Source organism: Numenius arquata, chromosome 2 (assembly GCF_964106895.1).
Source record: "Numenius arquata chromosome 2, bNumArq3.hap1.1, whole genome shotgun sequence".
NCBI classification, from domain to species: Eukaryota; Metazoa; Chordata; class Aves; order Charadriiformes; family Scolopacidae; genus Numenius; species Numenius arquata.
In genome coordinates, this window is record NC_133577.1 from 47,840,768 (window position 1) to 47,862,389 (window position 21,622).

General features: G+C 52.1%; 1 protein-coding gene across 1 annotated transcript in view; it reads right to left on the reverse strand.

Moving 5' to 3' along the window:
• Nucleotides 1-2,555: 2,555 nt before the first annotated feature.
• The window catches only part of ITPKB (inositol-trisphosphate 3-kinase B), a 71,307-nt gene continuing 52,240 nt past the window's right edge, over nt 2,556-21,622 (reverse strand). Inside the window, exons 2-7 of the mRNA XM_074168133.1 lie at nt 18,651-18,750; nt 17,832-18,045; nt 14,607-14,811; nt 9,681-9,782; nt 7,927-7,998; nt 2,556-5,541 (exon numbers count right to left, since the gene is read on the reverse strand). Coding sequence (XP_074024234.1) covers nt 5,326-5,541; nt 7,927-7,998; nt 9,681-9,782; nt 14,607-14,811; nt 17,832-18,045; nt 18,651-18,750 — 909 coding nt within the window. The 3' untranslated portion in view covers nt 2,556-5,325. The remainder of the gene's footprint in view (nt 5,542-7,926; nt 7,999-9,680; nt 9,783-14,606; nt 14,812-17,831; nt 18,046-18,650; nt 18,751-21,622) is intronic.

The following is a 21,622-nucleotide window of genomic DNA, read 5'->3' on the forward strand; positions in this document are numbered from 1 at the left end:
CCCCGACGCCGCGGCAGACTGTCGCCGAGGGAGCATTGCCACCTCCCGGCCTCCGCGGGAAGCGCCGGGGAGCCCCGGCCGCGCCGCTGCTGGGGAGCCCCGTTCCACCCCACGAGGGGACCGGGGCGAGAGAAGGGAAGGGGGGGGGGTCGTCTTTAAGGTAGGGTGGAAGGGAGCAGCACCCCCACCGCCCCCCCCCCCCCCCCCATTAGGGAGTTAAAACCCAACACAAACCCTCCGCACCGAAAACGGGGGGACGCACAGACAGACACACACCTCCCCCCGCCCCCGGCCACCCCTCCTGTGCCCCCCCACGCCAGCAGGGCACCAGCACGCACGTCATTTCCAAACCAGCAGAGACCTGGAGCTCTCAACACATCCCAGAAAGAGAGTGGCTAGGGTGAAGGATATCCCCCCCAAACACACTTCCCGATGCTATTTGGCCACCCTGCCACCCCCCCCCCCCCCCCCCACTCCGTGCAAAGCCACCCCCACCACGGCACCAAACCCTTGAAGGGGGAGATGCAAAGGCTTTCACAGAATGATAATGAGTTGGAAGGAACCTCTGGAGACCATCTAGTCCAAGGCCCCTTTCACACCCCAGCAGCTCCCCCTTGCTCCCTCTTCCACCCCCCCCCCCAGCACCCACAGCAGAGGGGGACATGGGCACACCTGTGGGTGCTGCCAACTTCCAAGCTGCCAGACTCCCCCTGCACTCTCCCCCCAAGGGACAGCAGCGAGGGTGCTCCGAGGGGGAAAAGGCCATTACTGGCAACAACAGCCCCAAAGCTGCACCTCAGTGTTTAAAACAAAAAAAACCAACACCTAACCCCTCCCTAGCACAACCCGGATTCTCCCCACACCTTCATTTATGGCCAGCAGTATTTAGTTAGCAGCAGCTTAAGCAATTTATGTCAGCAATTAAGACCCTCCTTTTGCAGTCTCATTGCTCAGGTGCTGCAACTCCCTCCAGCCCTTTCTTGGGGCAGGGGCTCTGCCCAGGGGGAGAGGGGGACAGGAGGAGCAGTAGCTCTGCCCTGCATTATCCATGGCAGGGGCAAAACACCTCTTGAGGAGCTTCCCAGCGACCCTTAAAACCCCACCAGCTGGTGCCCCCAACAACTCACACCACATGAGCCTCAGAACCCCCTCAACCACTACAGCAAAGTCCTGCATTTTCAGAGATTGCAGCTCCCAGCTGGCCCCCAGCACCCCTTCATTTATAGGAGGTTCATCCTTGCAAGTAGCACCTAATTAGATAATTAATAAGAAAATTAGCTGCCCCCTCCCCACCTGCCATAACAGCAGAAGCCTCAGTAGCATCTAAAGTTTTCTTTGTAGCATTAATGGAAGTGCTGGCCTCTCTTCTCTGTATTGAGTTTATTCATCATTTAGTTTATCAGTCCCTGAAATGGCAGGGAGCCTGGGGCTTTGCTTTGGGGGTGCAGCAAAGCCAAGGGGGGGGGGGGGGGGGAGGAAGTGGGGCTCTTGCTGTGTTGTGTGCCCACTGGGGCCTTGCCCCTTTCCAGCCCAGTGCATAAACCTCAGGGTCAGCAGATGCCAGTGCTCAGTCATGAAGGGTTTCTTTCCCTGACTTTTTCCCTTTCCCTCTCTGCCACAAAGTCAGATTATTGGAATTCTGGAGGCTTCTGTTTTCCTCCACAGGTAGGAAGAGGAGTCACATACTGATGAGATTCTCAGTGGCCCCCAAGGAACTGGAGCTATAAGTAAAACATGGGTAACGATGCTGCAGGAGTGTTTCCCAGCTGGGAAACTTTCTCCCATCCCATGAGAGACTGCTGGGTGCACGTATAGCAGCCACGTGTCTATATTACTACCAGTTCTTTATCATAGCAAGAGGTTTCTAGTCTTTAAGCAAAGTCCACACCAATTTTCCCCTGCAGTTTGTTTTAGAGGTGCCGTGGTGAGCAGCAGAGATGCTGCAGGGACTGGTCCCAAGGCCCGGCTGCTCCTGGGGGGTCTGGGCATGGGGTGTTAAATGTGACTTTTCTTACCGGGCAGCCCACTTAACCCTCTTGGCCACATCCGTCCCAGGAGGGTCTGGAGCTGCCTTCAGGATCCACAATTTGATTTCTCCCTTGATGCAAAACCAATCTGATAGGCTTTTTTGGTGGCCTTTTGCTGTGAGGGAGAGGAACCAGGCAGCTCTGACACCCCCAGGTGCTTTGATACCCTCGAGCACAGAAATCACAGAGTGGCACTCAGAAACTCCTCAGTGGGAGCCGCAAAAATAATAAAAGACTGAAAAAAACTCCTGGTGTGGAGCTGCCTTTGGTGGGCAGCCCTGCAGAAGGGGGGATGGAGAAACTCGGGCCTCTCCCAGGGGTTTCCCTCCACCCAGCCTGGACGCCCGGCTCCAACTTCACCCTGGCAGTTCCCCTTTGTCAGGATCTGTCCCTGGCATGTGCTGGCGTAAACGAAGCTGGAGCCCAATGCCCCCAAAATCAGCATGGACAGGAAAGCCAGCTCCTGGGTCACTCCCAGGCTGCCACAAGCTGCATGGCGGGGACACGGACCGTACACCAGGCGAATGCTTCCCATATGCCTTTATTTGCAAAGTTACAGGATTTTTTTTACAGGCACTGTGCATTGGTGGTTACGACCGGCTTGGATTTTTTCCTCTGTATTACCCAATGACTGAGAGGGGAGGTGGGAGCAGAGAAAATCCCTCACAGCAACTGTTCCACCCTCCAGAAAGGCATAAGACATCTGAAAAGAACAATCTGCTTCTTCGGAAGCCATGAAGCGAGAAATCTGGTTTATAAACAGGCTTAAAAAATAATATACATATATAAGAGCCGCTCAAAGCTAAAGTACAGCAATAACTGGTACATATCTATGCATATCTGTTCACACCCTTTCTCCAAAGCTGGAAAAGGGATGGTTTAAAAACTAAAAACACAGTTAAAAAAAAAAAAAAAAGAGCTATTCCATGCATTAAGTTTTAGTGTTTTGTGCAATTAAAATGGGACAAAAATAAATATAACTTAAAAAAAAAAACCCCAACCTTTTCCATGACACTAATGGAACAGAGGCAAGTCTATAAGGCACTTCCACATGGGCTATTCTAGAAAGCCTGGCAAAGAGCTAAAACAGTGCAACCATTTACATGGCATCAGATGAGCAAAAGACACATCTGTCTGGCGAGATAGGAACTGAGAAAAACCTTAGGAGACTTCAATCCTAGGGAAGGAGGCTGGGGCATGGCTGCAGATGGCCCGATGGCCAACTCCTCTACCTTATTGCTGCCAGAAGAAGACCTCCCCTACTGAGGATGCTGGACCTATCGAAGGATGGCGGAGGGGCTCTGGAGCGCTGCTCCCGGGGAGCGAGATGTGCACTGGCAGCCCAGAAAGCCGCATCAAATGAAGCGTGGCCAGCAGGGCGAGGGGGGAGGATTCTGCCCCTCTGCTCTGGTGAGACCCCACCTGGAGTCTTGCGTCCAGCTCTGGAGTCCTCAGCACAGGAAGGACATGGACCTGTTGGAGTGGGTCCAGAGAAGGCCATGGGGATGCTCAGAGGGCTGGAGCACCTCTCCTATGAGGACAGGCTGAGAGTTGGGGTTGTTCAGCCTGGAGAAGAGAAGGCTCTGAGGAGATCTTATAGCCCCTTCCAGTACCTAAAAGGGGCTACAGGAGAGACGGGGAGGGACTCTTGATCAGGGAGGGGAGCCAGAGGATGAGGGGCAATGGTTTTAAACTGAAAGAGGGGAGATTTAGATTAGATATTAGGAAGAAACTCTTTCCTGTGAGGGTGGTGAGACACTGGAACAGGTTGCCCAGGGAAGCTGTGGATGCCCCATCCCTGCAGGTGTTCAAGGCCAGGCTGGATGGAGATTTAGTGGGAGGTGTCCCTGCCCATGGCAGGAAGGTTGGAAATGGATGATCTTTAAAGTCCCTTCCAACCCAAGCCATTCTATGATTCTATGAGCTGGTGGGTTTGGCGATGTAGCAGGTGAGGGATTTGTGGCCGTTGAGCTCCTGCATCACCTCCAGCACTGTGAGGGACTCCCTGCCACCCTCTTGATGGCTGACCTTTAGCAAGCCAGCTCCGCTGCTGAGTTCAAATGTTCCAGGAAGTTAAAAAATAGCCTCCGCCCTAAAGAGGGAACTGGGTGTTTTCCCAGGATCAGGAGCGCAGAGGCCGTCGGCACAGCCAAAGAAGCCGAAGAGCAGTGGCAGTCAGCCATCTCCATGGGGAAAAAGGGAAGGCACGGGCATGCCTGACCCCAACTCTGCTTCGCCAAAGACATCTAACCAGGCCACCTCGAGAGCTGCTTTGCTGCTCTAACCCTTCGCCTGCTGCTGATAAAAGTTATGGAGATGCTCCAGGCAGAAGGGTCATCCTGGGCCAGGTGTGGGCATTGGCAGCGCTACCCCTACATACGTGCTTGGCTGCTGCCCAAAAAAGACCGATCAACGTGGATGGCTACTTTAGGTCTCGTGGTAGTCCCTTATAACCTGTTTTTCTCTCCCACAGCCCTGCCAAAAGCCTTTATTCCCCATGGAGGGCTAGAAGCAGCTCTGAGCAGGGGAGCTGCGTCTCTAGAGAGGAGTTCGAAGTGTTACCCTCCACACCACTGCACCCAGCACAAGGGACATGGGTGGAAAGCACCTTGCCACGGTAAATACCTGCACCCAACCAGCAGGAGGGGAACCCTCACACTCCAGTGCCACCTGAAAATAACTGAGCAACCTCCGTGTGATGTCTTGAACACAGAAACCCAAACCTGCCCTTCTGGCATCTCTTAGGGACTCGGCACAGCCAGTTCCCTGGGCTGAAAGGTGCTGGCAATGACAACTAAAAGGCTCCCACCCCAGTATCCTTTACTGTTTCCAGTTCTTGCTCAGGCACCTTGGCTGCCAGAGGGTCCCGGGCACAGCTGCCGAGTGTTTTTGGGATGAAGCTGCCTATCCCAGTGCAGGGAGAGGCTCCTTCCTCCACCAGCCTTCTTACAGGCCCTCCCAAAATCAAAAGCGCGATGGGCAAAGCATGTGCTTGCCTTAAGCAACCCCTGCTGGGCTGCTCCCACCAACTCTGCAAAGCCAAGGTTTCAAGTTCAGCTTTTGTTCTGGCAGGTTAGCTCTCTATTTACATGGAGAGGGAAAAAAACAAAAAACAAAAAACCAAAACCCAAGACAACCTAAAAAAAAAACAAACAAACCACAAAACAAACCCCACATTAAATAGGGAGAGTATAGCTTTCAAATGGGAAGGGCAAGGGCTGGAAAGTGTCTTGTAGTGCAGTTCAGAAGAGTCAGTCAGGGGCAGGTTGGGGGTAGTGGCAGAGTTGGACACGTGGCTTTAATGCAAGTCTTCGCTCTGGGACAACTCTGTCAGGATCTGAATGAGGTTGTCCAGCCCCCAGAGGTAGCCATCCTCTCTGTTCCCTTCCACCCAGGGCACGTTGTGCTGGAGAACTTGTCCCTCCGGCAGCGGGGTGGTTTTCCCAAAGTCAATCATCCAGACTTTGGCCTGTTCCTTCTTGTCATGAATAAAGAGGAGGGAGCTCCCAATTACCTGCGGAGAGGAGAGACCAGTTAGTGGTGCTCTTACTGCTTGTTCCCAGGCAGCTTCAGGGCTTTCCGACACCTTATCTCAGGCTGCATTTGCAAGATGTGACGCTGAGATTTTGCATGAGCTAAAGCAAGCTCTGTGTGTTGCTGGCTGTGTTTGCACCTGCGAATCGGGTATTTGTATGAATACAAATACAAATCAAATCCCAGCTCTTAGCAGAAGGAAAGGATCAGAAAAACGCAGGCATTAAAGATAGAGATGTCATTTTGGAAACCGAGTCAAGGTTCCAAGGAATGAGATGAATTGTCTTAGCCTTCAGATGGGGATTTTTTTTCCCAAGGCCGGTTCTTTGGGATTGGTTCACGCTATTTCTGCTCACCAGCCCTGCAGACATCACCACAGGGATAGGTACCCTCCAAGTACAAGTTACTTGCCATCTGCTGTCTCCTGTCTGAAACACCATCCAATTGCACTCAAGATTCCCCCTAAAATACCCTCCTGGCTTCCACAGTGCTCTGAGGATGCAAGTTACTGAGGTGCGCACACGTGAATACCCTTTTCCATGAGTTTTGCTCAGCTGCATCTGCTTTAAAAGGCTCTTTCATATCCTGACCAGCCTTTGGGAAAAATCCTGCAGCAAGAATTGGCCTGGGCAAGCCCACAGCTCCATGTGGGAAGGTGAAGCACGCTGTTTCTGACAGCAGAACTCTCAAGGCTCTGCTGTGGCTTCCCAACGCCCGGCGAATGCATATTGGTGTCAGGCCATTCACTATTGTGCTCTTCTGCAGGATCTGCTCCTCCAGACAGGATGTGTTGAGAGAGCCAGAAGCGCCCCATAAGCTGTACAGATGGAGGAGCGCAGCTCTGGGGGCATCCAGCTAGTGTCAGCCCTCCAAAACAGCAGCAGTAAATGTTACTGGGGACTCCCATGTCTGTGCTACCAGCAGGGTTTAGTTTGAGGTTTGCCTTTAGACAAGGCTTTTGAACAGGAAGTGCGTACTGTTTGCAAAAGCTATTATGAATTTACATTTTTGAGGAGACTTCCTCCTCCAGTGCATTGGGAAAATGTCCAAGGTCCAGAGATATGTGTTATTTCCCAGAAATGCTTATCTTTAGCTCTTCTCCTTCCAAGCTCTTATAGCCCTCTCTTGGCTAGGACAGAACATTTTAATGTTAAGGAAAAGCCTTTTGCTGACGTTCTTCGCTTGCCTGTCCTCAGTCACCGAATTCTCCTGCAGCTCCTTGAAGAAGCCCTGCCCAGCGAGGGCCTCGTGGAGGGACGCAGAGAGCTTGGCAGGATGGATCTCGAAGTCGGATAGAAAGTCAAAAGCTACTGCTTTTTAATTTTCAAGGAGTGGAAACTACTTTCAAAACCTTCTTGAAAGGCTGTTTTGTTTCTGTGTTTTCAAGCAAAACCCTGGCATTTGGTTTCAGGGAGCATTTTGTTTCCCTTGTTGAACTGACCTGAAAACCCTCAGTTCTGACATTTCTCTTCCAATTTCCCTACAGGCGCTGCCATCAGGAGGCATGGCCTCATCTGCCTCTAGCTCCCGGCAGGACACTCCATGCACGGCCGGGGCCGAGGTGGCCCATGTGGCTCTGGCTGAGGGACAGTGGGCTCCTGGAGGTGTGGCTCCTACTCACTGGAAGTCTGGGGCTCCCATGAGGCTCTTTTGCCCATAGACAAGTGCCAAGGACACGCGCTTTCATGTTTTGTTAAGTAGGTGCAATAGCAAACGCTCTTTGCCAATGCTAAATCAACAAAATGATTTAATTAAATTATGGAGCATTCCAATTCCTGCTGGAATGGCCAAAAAAACGTAGCGCTCCCTCTTTGTTTTCCCACCAGAACTGAATTTTCCCTGTAGAAAACATTGATTTTGTGGATACTTACTTCTGAAGCGAAACCCTTCCAAGGGAAGAGTCCTTACCACGGTGCCCTACCCAGCTCAGCAAAGGCAGTTTAGGGATACCTGCAATGTTTGGCTGTGTTGAAGCCCTGTTTGATCTCATGGAGCAACTGGCAGCTAAATGATACAGGACGTGCATTCAGACAGGAATTTCTCTCCAGAAAACACTTATACTTTTACACTAACAATTTTTCCCAGTCATATAAACCCCTAAGCAGCCTGAATTCTTCCGAGATCACTTTTAATCTGTGTGAACATTGTTTTTCAGTAGCTTTGAACCTACATCAGATGCATGAATGTTATCAGTCATCAGCTGTATTTCCACCTAAGTATTAGATAAACATGGGTATGAAAATACGGATGTAAGAATAAATTCAAAGTTGTAAAAATTTACAGCCTCTGACTTTGACTTCTCTCCTTGGACAAGCTGAGATTAAACCGTTCGCATCTACAAGCAGAACTATTTAAAATGTATTACCTCATGGCATTTGAAGAACGGGGATGTCTCCAGGGTAGCGCGGATACCCTTCAACCGGTTAAGGTAACTGTTCTGGAATGACAAAAAAAAAAAGCCCCAAACCAAGCTGTCAGTGCTGCTGGAAGCCTCCATAAAAACTGCTGTAGGGGGCAGACAGGAGTCACCCCTCTCAGCATCCTCTCCACGATACCATGTTTGTTCGGGGGAATGTCCCTGCGCTCAGCATCCTCCCCAGAGACCTGTCCCCTGGGAGGGCGTCCCCTCTTTTTTGGGGGATTCACTTCTCCTTTTGGCCTCTATGGCATCCTGCGACAACCAAAACTTAGCGAGAGCATTTGCTTTTGCTGAACCGGTGCTTTCTGCAGCCTTCCCTGCTGCATCCACAGTGCTGCCAAGGAGGGAACAGCTAATTCAGCGGCCACTGCCATGTGTGCCCAGCCAGGCTGCTTTATTCCTCTCACCTGCACCCTTTTTAATAGGTCAATTCTTCACCTCATCTGTCATTTTATCACCCAGTCAGTCAAGCATCATGAGACACTTCTCTTAGTCCGTATCAGTGCTTCTGCAAAGCCAATACCAGAGATGGCTTTCACACCAGTCAGCATACGGGTCAAGATCCCCACGCCTCTTTAAGCATCCCTGCAAATCATTGGAAGGCACTAAATGTTCTCAGGGGTACCCTTTGATAATTTGATTTTGAGGTCTAGACAGAAGGACTGCGCACAGGAGCACGCACAGCAGGTACTGGGGTGCAATAACATGTATTGCAATCGCTTGGCCAAGGAGCCCCTGGTCCAGAGCCGGGGCACAATGGTGTGAGCGTGCTCCATGCTCTTTGGGGATAAAATTTTATTTACAGATCCAGGAATAATCCCCGGAGTAAATCTTGTCAAAGTGAACATGCTGGTTTGAAGGAGGCAGTGCCAAGGACCGCTCCAGCTGGAGCCTCGCGCTTTGCTGTAGCGCAGTTTAAAATGGGAGCACATCATCAAATGGGATATTAGACACGGTGTAAATTGCTTACAGCTACATCTCTTATTCTCCTGGCAACATAGAGAAACTTGGGAAATGCCAACTGTGGCTCCCGCATGTCAAAGGTGCCTTGAGCAGGCAGGGGGATGCCTTGGCCACCCGTCGTGCAAGACCAGAGCCTGGGGCAACCCTCTCTGCCAGGGTGGGAGCCGCCTCTGCCCACGTCACCACATATTGGGATCAACAGCGGGCCCAGAGGCTGCCATCAGCCCCAGGAACGAGGGAGCAGAACATGGCAGTGCCTCTCCAGCAAGCTTTGGGGCCAAACCTTGAGCACCCTCAGCAAACCCAGACCTGGCCCAAGCATTGCTGCTGCAGCAAACATAGAATCATAGAATGTTTTGGGTTGGAAGGGACCTTAAAGATCATGGAGTTCCAACCCCCCTGCCATGGGCAGGGACACCTCCCACTAGACCACGTTGCTCAAAGCCCCATCCAGCCTGGCCTTGAACACCTCCAGGGATGGGGCGGCCACAGCTTCTCTGGGCAACCTGTTCCAGTGCATCATCACATGTTCCCTCCCAGCCCTCTGCTGCTCTCCCTCACCCCTGTGGCCAGAATGGCATTTCTCTTTGCCATTTTTAATGCTTTTTTTTAAGAGACACTGCTCAGGCTGCAGCCCCTTAGGGCAGGGAGCTAATCAGCCAAGGGGCAGCTTCTGCAGGAAGAGCCCTCTCTTGGCAGCCCACCCCCTCACCGCCTCCCCAGTACTCCCCACTCACCAAAACATTGCGGTTTCCTCTAGTGAACTCTCTGAAGGCCTCCATCACTTGTTCCTTTGTCCGTGTCTTCTTGAAGTCCCGGTTCACAGTGCCGTCCTCTTTCTTTAAAAACAAGGGAGAGTGGTGAGCAGGATGGACGTGGACCTGTTGGAATGGGTCCAGAGGAGGGCCACGAAGATGCTCAGAGGGCTGGAGTTACCTCTCCTATGAGGACAGGCTGAGAGAGTTGGGGTTGTTCAGCCTGGAGAAGAGAAGGCTCCAGGGAGACCTCATAGCAGCCTTCCAGTCCCTAAAGAGGCTACAGGAGAGATGGGGAGGGACTCTTGATCAGGGAGGGGAGCCATAGGACAAGGGGCAATAGTTTTAAACTGAAAGAGGGGAGATTTAGATTAGATATTAGGAAGAAATTCTTTCCTGTGAGGGTGGTGAGACACTGGAACAGGTTGCCCAGAGAAGCTGTGGCTGCCCCATCCCTGCAGGTGTTCAAGGCCAGGTTGGATGGTGCTTTGAGCAACCTGGTCTAGTGGGAGGTGTCCCTGCCCATGGCAGGGGGGTTGGGACTGGATGATCTTTAAGGTCCCTTCCAGCCCGAACCATTCTATGATTCTAGCACTGTCTTGCCTCACTAGCCCTTTGCTAGCCCACAGATAGAAAACCCTCAAAGGCACCAAGCCTGGCACCGAGACGCAGTGAGTGGCCTTGTGCTCTCCTCTACATCTTCCCCAGAGGCACATCCATGCTTGGCCCGTCACAGGGATGGCACCGCTTGGTCCCCTGCAGGGACAGGACACAGCTCCCAGCTAAACCTCTGGGCAGCTCTGCTGGTTGCTCCCCATTTCCCCAATCCTGCCAGGGCTCTGATTTTTAGATCAGGATGTTTTATTGTCCAGAGCAGCCATGAGTCGGGCAGAGCAGAGCTTTCTTCCTGGAGACAGGGGCTATTTTAAACCACACGTGCTGGTGCTCACAGCTCTGCTTGCAGAGCTCCATCCCACCGCTCCGGACAGCTCGTTTGCACACAATAGAGCGAATGGACAGAGGCCAAAAAGACATCCTGTGGGCTGGGGAAGACAAAGTAAAGATGAAGAAGCAGAGAGCAGAGGCTGGGGAAGGAAGAGAGGACAATGAAATAGCCCGCCCCAGAGATTTATGCGCCCTGGCAAGACTTTGAGACCCATCTAGAGAAGTGTCCCAGGATGGGATCATGCACATCCCCACCAGGCAGAAGGTTGGCCGTGGACATGGTGGCCAGAGCCCTGGGGGAAGGCCAAGTGCCCAGGATGGGGACAGCTGGGCAAGGCGAGCCCAACACCAGCCCCGCACCTGATGTGTGGTTTGGGAGGAACCCCACAGCGCACTTCCAGCTTGCGCTTGTTCAAGCGTTAACAAAGGTGGTAACGAAAGCAACGTGTGAAAGGTTTCCAGTAAAAGCTTTGTTTGCACAGGGTGCAACTAATGATCCCAGCTTCAAACCAGCCCGACCCCTGTGCTGCCACAGGGTATAAAAGCAAGGCTAAGGATGTGCATTGGCAGGGGCCAGGCACAACCTTCTGGCTGGACACCTCCCTGCCATAGGGGCCATCCTGCTGATGGACCAAGCAGAGCCAGGCCCTCTGCTTTTGGCTGCCTCTCACCAGGCAGGAGGCCTATTGGAGGATGCTCTGGTGGCACCTGGGCAATGTATAGGGGAAGGGCGCTATGCTGCTATACATCCGTCACATGAGTCCCGACGTGGCAGCTCAGAAACCAACCCACCCTCTCCCCAGGGGATGATGGATATCAGCTTGGAGAAGTGCCACAGGGCTAATTTCACATGTAAAGAGCACAACTTTCCACAAAGCATCCAAGAAAGGAGATGGACTTCTAAGTGCTCCTAAAAATAAATGAAAGCCACAGATGGCCTTTCAGATAAGGCAATCCAAGCTTCAGGAAAGTCAAACAGCCTATCCGTAATGCTGCTCCTATAATTACCCCCCCCTCCTGCAGTTTCCTTGCCCAGCCAGACCCTGCTGCCCTGGGGCTGACAAAATCCATGATATTTACAGGTGTCCAAGCCCCCAGGGGGGCTGCCTTCCACACAGCAGAAATGTGAGGGGGGCTGATAAGGGCTATTGCAACCTCCGCCCCACCAGCAATCCCAGTTTGTACTGGCGTCACTGTGGCAGGGTTCGTGTCATCTGGTTCCCCCCCTGCATCGGCACTGTGTCCTGCCTCAGATGGGGCTCTTGAGCCACCCGTCTTGGGAAAATCAGGTTAGGGTTTTCAGGGCCAGTTTTGAGACCTTGCAAACATCCCAGCACTGGGGAATGTTGTCCCACCATGGAGTGACTCTCAGAACACAGCAGGAGCTTAGGAGCAAAACTTCTCAGAGTGAGGTCCTGTGAGCTTCAACTGGGTCACCAAGGATCACGTGTATTACTTTTTTGCAGGGTAATTTTATTAATAGCTCCTGTTTCTAACAGTTTCAAGCTACTCCAGAAAGTCAGATGAGTGTCATTATCTCCTTTTGCAGAGGAAAATTTTCATTTTAAAAGAACCACCAGATCCTCAAGGCCACCTGGGAAAGCAAATGCTCAGCCAGGAAAAGGGCCTCCATCCTCTTTCCCAGCTTGGAGCTGCCCGTTCTCCCCCTCTGTCCCTGCTGTCCTGAAGGCTACTGCTACCCCCCTCCTTCCCCTGTGCCCCCCGTTCCAGCCCATGAACCCAGGGTCAAATCCTGCCCTTCCCTTGATCTCCTGTATCAGCCTCTGGCTGTGAGCAAGGGGCAGGGCAGACTCATCCCTGCTCATCCTAGAGAGGCATCCACAGCAGGAAAGAAAACCACGAGGAGGCTTATTGTTAAATACTATTCTCCCAAAATTTTCCTCTGAGGGCTCAGCAGCAGCCTCAGGGTGCTGAAGGTGCTTTCCCTAATGTGGGGACTTGACCCCAGAAACAGGGAAAAGGCAGGGATACTGCCCTGCTGGAAAAAAACAGCTACCCAGAAACCTGAGTGAACTGTTAATGTTTTAGCTTAGGGGAAAATAATCCAGAAGCTGAGGGATTTAAAGAGAATTACAGTAATTAGTGCGTTGATCAAATTAGTCAGCCCCTAGCAGCAGCAGGATTACTCCTGGAGGCCAGCACTTCTCAACGTTTTTCAATTAAAGAGTTGATTCACCTCTTTGAAAAAAAAAAAAATAATCCACTGCTCACATTGCGCAGCAGCTCACTTACAGTCAGCTAAAATAGAGGTGCGACTCTCACCACTCCTTACTGGCTTTTATTTCCCTCCGCAGTGTTTTTTCAGCCTGTGTCGGAATACAATTAGGTTTGGGGTGTTTTTAACATTTTTTTATTTCAAGTGGTTCACGTATGACCCACTTTTGCCGTAAAGCCCCAGATCACAGGCTGAGAAGCACCGCTGGAGGCCAAGGATATTATATCATGATGGACTATAAATAGATAAGATACTCCTGATTACAGCAAGAAAGCAAGGAAAAGAAACAGTGCATGGGAGTTTGGTCTCAACTGGCCCGTTCCTGGTTTTTTGTTTTTTTTTTAATATAGCCTCAGTTTTATAATAAGCACCAGCAAAACAGCAGCAATGGGAACTGGGCAAAGGGTTGTCCCAAGCTGGAGCAGCTCGCAGCATGCTCCTGGGTACCTGTAGCAAAAAAGGGACTTTGGGAGAGTTGGGGAGACTGGGGAAGAGCATGACCAGCAGCATCGCACAGCCCAAGGACTTTGTCCCACAGCAGCTCAGAGTGACCCACTCCTGCTCATCACCTTTTAAACCTGTGGTCTAACATCTGCATTTGCTCGCTGTTTGACCAGGGAGGACGAGGGAAATGCTACTAGGAAAATCTGCAAAGAATATGGTGTAAAGGCTTTTTCATAGAACAGCTTAGTTTGTTTTAATTCTGTCATTTTGATACCACCTCCTCTGGTCAGGAGAGGTGCAGGAGTTTAAGGCCACAGAGACCCAGATGGGTATTCTGGGAAAATCTCAGCCAACTCAGGGAGAAGAAAAATGATCTGTCATCACGAGAAGGAAACTCTTCCAATCAAGGTAGATGTAAAAATAAAGCAAGCAGCTGCCCTGAGCAACCGCCTGGGCCCTCAAGCTTTGAGTTACTCCAAGCACAACTTGATTGAGCTCCCCTCAACCAATGCCATGCCCAGGGACAGGCTAAAACCCTTGGCTCAAGAGTGATATTACCTTTAATTCATGCTGGCTGGCTATCAAAAGGCATATGCTAATGTTCATGAAAGTCTTCTATCATTAATACAACTGCTCTGCAGCTACAGACCTAACTCCATCCAAGTGCCATCCCAGACATTTCTCTCCCTGAGAAAAACTCCTGGGCTGGCTCATCTAAAAGGGACGCAAAAGCATCCCAGGAGACATCTCCAGAAAGGCGAGCATTAGCTCCGAGCAAGTGCCATCAACAGACTACACACACATGCAGGTGTCAGCAGAAAGTGCTCCTCTTTGTGTTCAACCCCATTTCGTAAGGGCTCAGTTGCTGAACTCTTCCTGGACAGGGATGTAAATACAGCCTCCTCACTGACTGCAGCTAAACTTCCAGCTCCGACCAGAGACCGGCACGCATTCAAACTGGGATTTGGATTAGTGGCTCAGCACGGCAGCATCAAAAGCAAACAACTGGTTTGAGCCCTCAAGTTGGAGCACTTTGTTGTGGCACTTTGCGTTTCAGTCAGGGGAAATCAACCCAGGGGCTGATTTAATGAGATTAAGGCTAAAACCGTCCTCTTGCACTGATGCCCTAAACTCAGCTGCGCTCTCAGAAGGGACCAGGGATGTTCCAATGTGATAAAGTCTCACCACCAGCCTGCTCATGAACTGACAGCCTGTGTCAGTGAGTCTGGTTACCAAGCACTCCAGCATTTCCCCCCAGCTCTGCACACCCGGAGCAGCCTCACCTTTATCCCCTCAATCCTGAAGCCCAGCGTGGCGGTTGAGCTGATGGTCTCCCTCCACTGCATGTAGCGGGGCTTAGTGACCGCCCGCAGCACGTTCTCCTCCTCAGTGGGAGCATCAGGGTCCACCTCGATCATCTTCTGGTACATGTCCTTCCTCAGGCTTGGCTTCTTCCGGGCCTTTATCAGCTCCTCCTCCAAATATGTCCTGCAAGGAGGGGACATTGTCAGAGGCATAGAGCCATCACATGAGGTCCCACAGACAGCCCTTGGCCCAGAAATCAGACCTATCCAGGATCGCTGATCTCCAGGGCATAGAGCAACCTGGGAAATAATGAAGCAAGCCTGGCCGCGGGTGAATTGATCCCAAGTTAATTAGCACCCCATCATCAACACCTGGCATCTCCTTGGTTCATCTGGGACCCACAACCAGTTTGGGGACAAGAAGGGAAATTATTTCTCACAGGTGCCCAGGGCATTGCTGCCACCCCTTGGTCCTCAATGGGGGACTCTGTCCCTCAAGCAAACCTGAGCAGTGAGTGATTCTCACAAACTAAACCTGGTTTTCGAGATATGCCGAGGAAACTGCCCATGTGCTCCAGGAACCAGCTGGGTTGAAGGCGTGAGGGAGTTTGCCGTGTCCCTGCTCGCACACCAGCAGAGAGAGCCTTCGCTCTGGCATGCAGAAAACCGTCATCCACAAAATAACACTTCCTGCAGCAGTAATAAACCACTGCCTAATTCCTCCTGTGGCACCCAAACCTGCCCCGGCTCAGCCCAGCAAGTGCCTAGGCTCTCCCCGAACAACTCACCAAGCCAGGTGAGATGTCCCAGGAAAAATAATGCAGGAATGAGCACTGAGCCTGCAGTTCACCTCCTGAACCAAGCAAAACACATGGGGAGGATGACAGGCAGGCTACGTGGGATGGTGTTCCTGTGTTTTCCACAGGCTTAGCAAGGCAAATTGGTGACTTTTCCCAGGGCTGGCATATGATCACTGAGCAGACAACCTCAGGGCATCAGCCCCTTTGAAAAACACTGCAGATAAAAGTGATGGAGGGCTTCAGCTGAGATCATCAAACACATGATTTTTGGGCAGACGTAATAAAATAGCAGAATAAAGCAGTGGCGTGCTCAGAAGTGCCGTTCACACCACTCAGAGCTAGATCTCTTTCTGATGAGAACGACAGACTGTCTATGTCTGCGGTTTGGTCCCCACACATCGCTCCAGGCTTGAACCATCACCAGGACTTAAGTCAGACAAAGTTTTGTTCAGGAGTGACTGATGCATCCTGAAGTTAGGTTGGCAGGGAAAAACCAAGCCTGTATCTGCCTGGCAGCAAGCTGCTGGCTCAGAAGACAGGTTTAATAGCCCTGACGTTTAGTTTATCTGCCAAAGCCTCTCTTGCCAGGCCCTGGGGATGCCCCACTCCCCAGATTTAGCCCAACCTACCCTCCCTCACCAGATCCTGTTGGAAGGGGTCCAGAGGAGGGCCACGAAGATGATCCGAGGGCGGGAGCACCTCTCCTATGAGGACAGGCTGAGAGAGTTGGGGTTGTTCAGCCTGGAGAACAGAAGGCTCCAGGGAGATCTTATAGCCCCTTCCAGTCCCTAAAGGGGCTACAGGAGAGATGGGGAGGGACTCTTGATCAGGGAGGGGAGCCATAGGATGAGGGGGAATGGTTTTTAACAGAAAGAAGGGAGATTTAGATTAGATATTAGGAAGAAATTCTTTCCTGTGAGGGTGGTGAGACACTGGAACAGGTTGCCCAGAGAAGCTGTGGCTGCCCCATCCCTGGAGGTGTTCAAGGCCAGGCTGGATGGGGCTTTGAGCAACGTGGTCTAGTGGGAGGTGTCCCTGCCCATGGCAGGGGGGTTGGAACTCAATGATTTTTAAGGTCCCTTCCAACCCAAACCATTGCATGATTCTATGATTCTACCCTTCCACAGCATCATCTTATTTAACGATGATGCTGCTTGGCACAGTTGCTCCCTTGCCCACTCTGTCCTAGCTCCAAAAACCCAGGAGCACAAATCACTCAACCTGTGATTTGTGTGCGGGAGGCTTTCCTCCTCCCACAGACAGCTGCAGGAGCACCCGGGCAGTGGGACCAGCAGGTCTTCTTCTTGTGGCCATCATCTCTGGGTCCAGAGCGGGTCTTGTTTCCTTCCTATGGCAGTGTCAGGGGCCACATGGCTGTGCCGTGGCCCCCTGCCTTTCTCTCCACCCCTCCGGTGGAAAGTATTCCTCACCTCCTCCCTGCCGACAGCCTGACACGCCAGTTTGAGTTTCACATCGGGAGCTCAGGAAGGAAAAAAGAAAAAAAAAAAAATTCCTCCCTCCCTCCCACAGAAACCCTCAGCTTTTCCATCAGCGCAAAGCGTCTCCACCGTGTCTGGGCTACGCTTTAGCCACCAAGGGGGGTGTCTCATCCTGCCCTGCCGCCAGCCTGTAGCAGACCCAGGGCTGAGCAGTGGCCCGAGGTTGCTCCGAAACTGGCAGCCACCTGGGGTCACCGGCCCTGCTCACATTTGCTCTGGGACACCCTGGTCGGCTGTGGCATTGCTAGCCCAAAGGCTGCTGCTGCTGGCCAAGGGGCTGCAGCCTGGGATCTTGGCGTATCTGTAGATGGTTCTCGAGGAGAACACGGGTAATGTTGCTCATCTGTTAGGAAACATTTCAAGGACTTTGCATGAAAGGCTCTAAACTACTTAGCACATGCATTTTATCCCTCAAGCGTGCATGGGAGCAAAGGGTAAGCAGAGGGAAAGTTTCTCGCTCACTGAAGCTGTGACATTCAATTGCCTTTTATTTTACCCTTCTGGCACTCTGGGCAGGATCTCCCACACCTTTTGCTCCCTTCCCCTTGGCTGTGTCCTCTTGCAGTAGAGAGAAGCAGGTTGCCATCCTCCTTAAAGCTACTGTGCCATTCTGGTGTCCCCAAACCCAAAGAGAGTGCTGTCCCCTCCACTCCACTTCCCCAGCCACTGTCCCTGTCCACTGTCCCTGACATGGGACAGTCAATAAGCAGAGAAGGAAAGAGCCTTGTGTGCCTTTCCCATACCCAGGCTTCCCTACGGCTCTCTCCTCACCCTGTTGGCTTAGCTTTTCCTGAAGACAGGTGAGCCTGGGCATCCTCATGTGTTTCAGAGGGTTTTACCCATGAGACTCATTTGTTTTGAGTATCCCATCTTAAAACTCAAACAACATCCCCAAAACCACTCACCTGACCCCCATTTTGCAGTCCATAACACAGGGGGAGTCAAACTCAGCCAGCAGGTCTTCCATCTGGTTGTATCGCTCCCCGTCCTTCACAACATCGCCATGGTAGGCAGGAACATAGGGCTTCAGGACATCATTCATCAGGCGGTCGAGGCAGCGCTGCTCCGATTCACAGTGCTTCTTCAGTATCCTGCCGTTGGCCGCTGCCTTGAAACTACCTGAGGGTAATAAGGGACAACATGGCACTCTCTTGGGACGGGGGAATGACTCTGCCTTCCCAAAACAAGAAGGGAAGCCCAACACCTTGGAAGCATCTCCATTTACACCTGGCACCTGAAAGAGTCCCCACATGCTGGCACTTACAAGCGTGGGCTGCCAGATTCACAAGTAGCATCAAGAGGTTTATGACCAACAACGTCACCCCTGAAACAGGACAGAGACCTACACATTTGCTTCACAGCCTCTGTGTCCTTCCTGTTCATGACCTTGCTTCTAGGCTCATGCATGGGGCATCTTTGTGCTGGGCAGCATCACCTGCTTCGCTGTGGGTCAGCAAGAGGGCTTGGGTCTCATCCCAAGGACTCAGCTTTCTGCTGCTTGAGAAGAAAGCGGCCATAATACCCACTGGCAACGGGAGACTGAAAGCACAGAGCCCTGGACCTTCACCTCACCCTCCCTAGCATTGAGGTAAGTCCCTCTCCTGGGCTAGAGAGGTGTGAGCTGAAATCTGAGGCGTTCATGCAGCAATTCTGGCCAACAAAGCCCATTAACCTGAGATAACGAAGGGCCTTTCCACTGCTCTGCCCCTCCCCACACTCCATACCTGCGTGTCCCGCTAGCTGGATCCAAGGGTACTTCTTCTTGAAAGACATCACAAATGGGGACCAGTGCACCATATTCTTGATCTTCCTCCATGATTTGCTCTGAGAGAAAAAAAAAAATCATGAAGGTGAATGCAATGTTTTAAGCTTTTGCTGTCTGTAAAGTCACTTCAGGCAACACACACAGCTGTTTTGGACAGGGGAGGAGGCATCGGAGCCAGCGCAGGATGGAAGCAAACGGAGAATCTGTGCTTTTCCCATTGCCCCGTGCCAAGCTGGAGCCGCTGGGCCTCAACTCTACGCTCAAAAATCACGAGTAACTTCACTAAAGCGGATGGTGTTACAGCGTTGTTCCAGTTGGCTGCTTCTGCTGCAGAGTGGACCTGCCACAGCCATCTGCATTATCTTGTCTCCACTCCCTGCATCCCCCTGCAGAAGCAGCAGGGACATTAACCCATCCTCGAGTACCGCCTTAGATCCCGGCAGACAGAGCGGGGAAAGGAGCCCGGGGTTTCTACCCGGCTACAAAACCCAACTCCGGCTCCCACGGGGAAGAAGGGACGCTCGCACAAGCGCACGCAAGGCTCACCCCCCCTCCCAGCTTTTGTTCCCCACCGAAAGGCAGCTGCTTTCTCCATCAAGCTGGCAACCCACCGCCTGCCTTGGCCCATCCCTAACTGCATTTTAGAGAACAATTCCCTTCTGACATGTTGTGCTTCTCGCCAGACAGATTACACAAAACTATTTACACGACTGTAACGAGGGCTGCATTGGACATACGAAAGCCTCCTTCGGAGGCTCTTTCCTGTGAAAGTTTTTCCCTGGATTGTTCTGGGGAACATGCCACCGGTAAAAGGCGAGGGGGGACAACCTCTTATCTCAGCCCCAGAAGGCGACGGCACAAACAAATCAGGCGAACAATATACAACGGTGACAATGGAAAAATGCCTTCTCGCAGGAGCCGGGACAAACAGACGGCACAGTCCCGGCTGCTCCGAGCTACTGGGTTCAGCTGGAAGCCCACAGATAAATTATCCTCATTTGCTCCACTCTGAAGGCATGGGAGGGAGCCTTCCAGAAAGTCCAAGTAATCTCTTCCTCGTGTTTGGAGAACTGGCCCCTGTTCCAGTAACGCTTCGCAGACAGGCGGGGAAGAGCCAGCGGCCCCGACTTGCAACTTGGATGCTCGTTGGGGGTGAACTCACAGCCCAGGAATCCATGCTGGGAACTGCTGACATGTTTAAATGGTGAGGAAGAAGCCAGACAAAGATGTTAGTGTCTTAAAGCGTGGAAATTACATCGGGTTACCCCCGTGCCAGGCACCAGCCCTGCCGGGGAGTGGGGATGCATCGCTTGGAGATGCAAGGGGCTGCCTGCACGGTGAGGACCAGGGGTGGGAGAAGGGAAGAAGAAAGGTCCTTCCCTGCCTCCCAGCCCGGGGAGGAGCAGGGTGGCCTTTCCCTGGATGGCTGCCGGTGGCCGGGAGTGTCCCGGCGTGTCCCTGGCACCGATACAGCAGGGCAGGAATTTGGCAAGCGATTGCCCAAGCGTGGGGTGACACCGGGCATCCCCTTTGCCCAGGCTCCTCTTGCGCCAGGGGTTTGCTTTGCCACCCGGCTTGCTTGCTTTGGCACAGGGGGGGCCGGGCAGTTCCCTACCTGACATAAGGATGAATGTTTTTATTTGCAAATGGAGTGCCAGAACTTGTGCGCTTTAGCTGTTCTTTGTTCTGCTTTTGGCAGAGAGAGGGAGGGAAGGCGGGGGGGTGTCCCCTCCTTTTGTTTTTAAAATAGTAACATCAAATCCTGGCTGATGTCATGAAAAAAAAGGGGGAAGAAGAAGTCTCCGAGGGAGTTTGGACTCCGGACGAGTGTGACCCACCTCCTCGAGAACAAGGAGAAGGAGTCCTCCCCTCACAGCACAGCATCGTAAGTCACTCAGTCCCAGGAAACATGCCAAGGCAACACACCTTCCCAAGCCAAGATTTTGTTTTTTAAAGTGGTTAGAGCTTTATAGCTAAAACCTTGAGGTACTTCAAAGCACAGGCAGAATGAAGGCAAGTGGCACCCAAAGGAGAGCAAGCCACCCTGGCTCCCCTCAGGAGCTCTCCCCCCCAGGCCAGGGCTTTCCCAGGAGCCATGCCCTCCACTTGGGCACTTTTGGCCAAGAATTTCTAACCCGAGTTTTTAATGATGTGTTTTAAGAACTTGTTTTATGGAGAGGCTTGAGGCGGCTTTGTCTGTCCACTCTCCAGGGCTGCTGACCCACTGGAGAGGAGAGATGGAGGCTGGACCAAGGAGGAACAAGACCGGGCAATGCCCCCAGCAAACCTGCCACCCTCTGTGTCTCTGAAGATAAATTCTCCCCAGGCAAGGAGCTGCTCTGGAACTTCACCCTTCCTACTTTACCTGCAGCTTCAAGAGAGATGTTACCTGGATGTGAACCAGCAGCAGGGTTCTTCACGGCCACTGAGGATGGCTGAGAACTTCCAGCAAGAGGGTCTGCATTTATCTGAACGCCAGCGGGGGCTCAGATGGAGGTGAACACCTCAACGCTGACGGCTTGGGATCCCGGTTGTGCCAACCCCTGTGTCAGGCTCCTGCAGCTGGCCATGGAAAATCAGAGCCACGAGGTTCATACCACCCCAGCTTGATTCAGTGGCTGCTGCCTCCCGCCCTGCCTGGTGCTATTAATATACAAAGGGATTATTAAAGCTATTTACAGTAAAGAAATCTTCTTTAACCTGGCCTGTTCTGTAAGGGCATCGCCTCCAGGCTCTTCTGTATCTTTTTGTTTATATTTCAAGGAGTTATTTGTGCGTAGGTCCAGGAGCACAGGCTGTACGTACAGGGAGGAGTTACCCGCAATAACCCCCTCAGCTCAGACTAAAGGATTTTTCTCCATACTGGAAAAAAATAGCTTTGCAGGCGGTGCTACCAAGTGATGCTGGTGAAGGGCAGATAAGTGCTCTTCT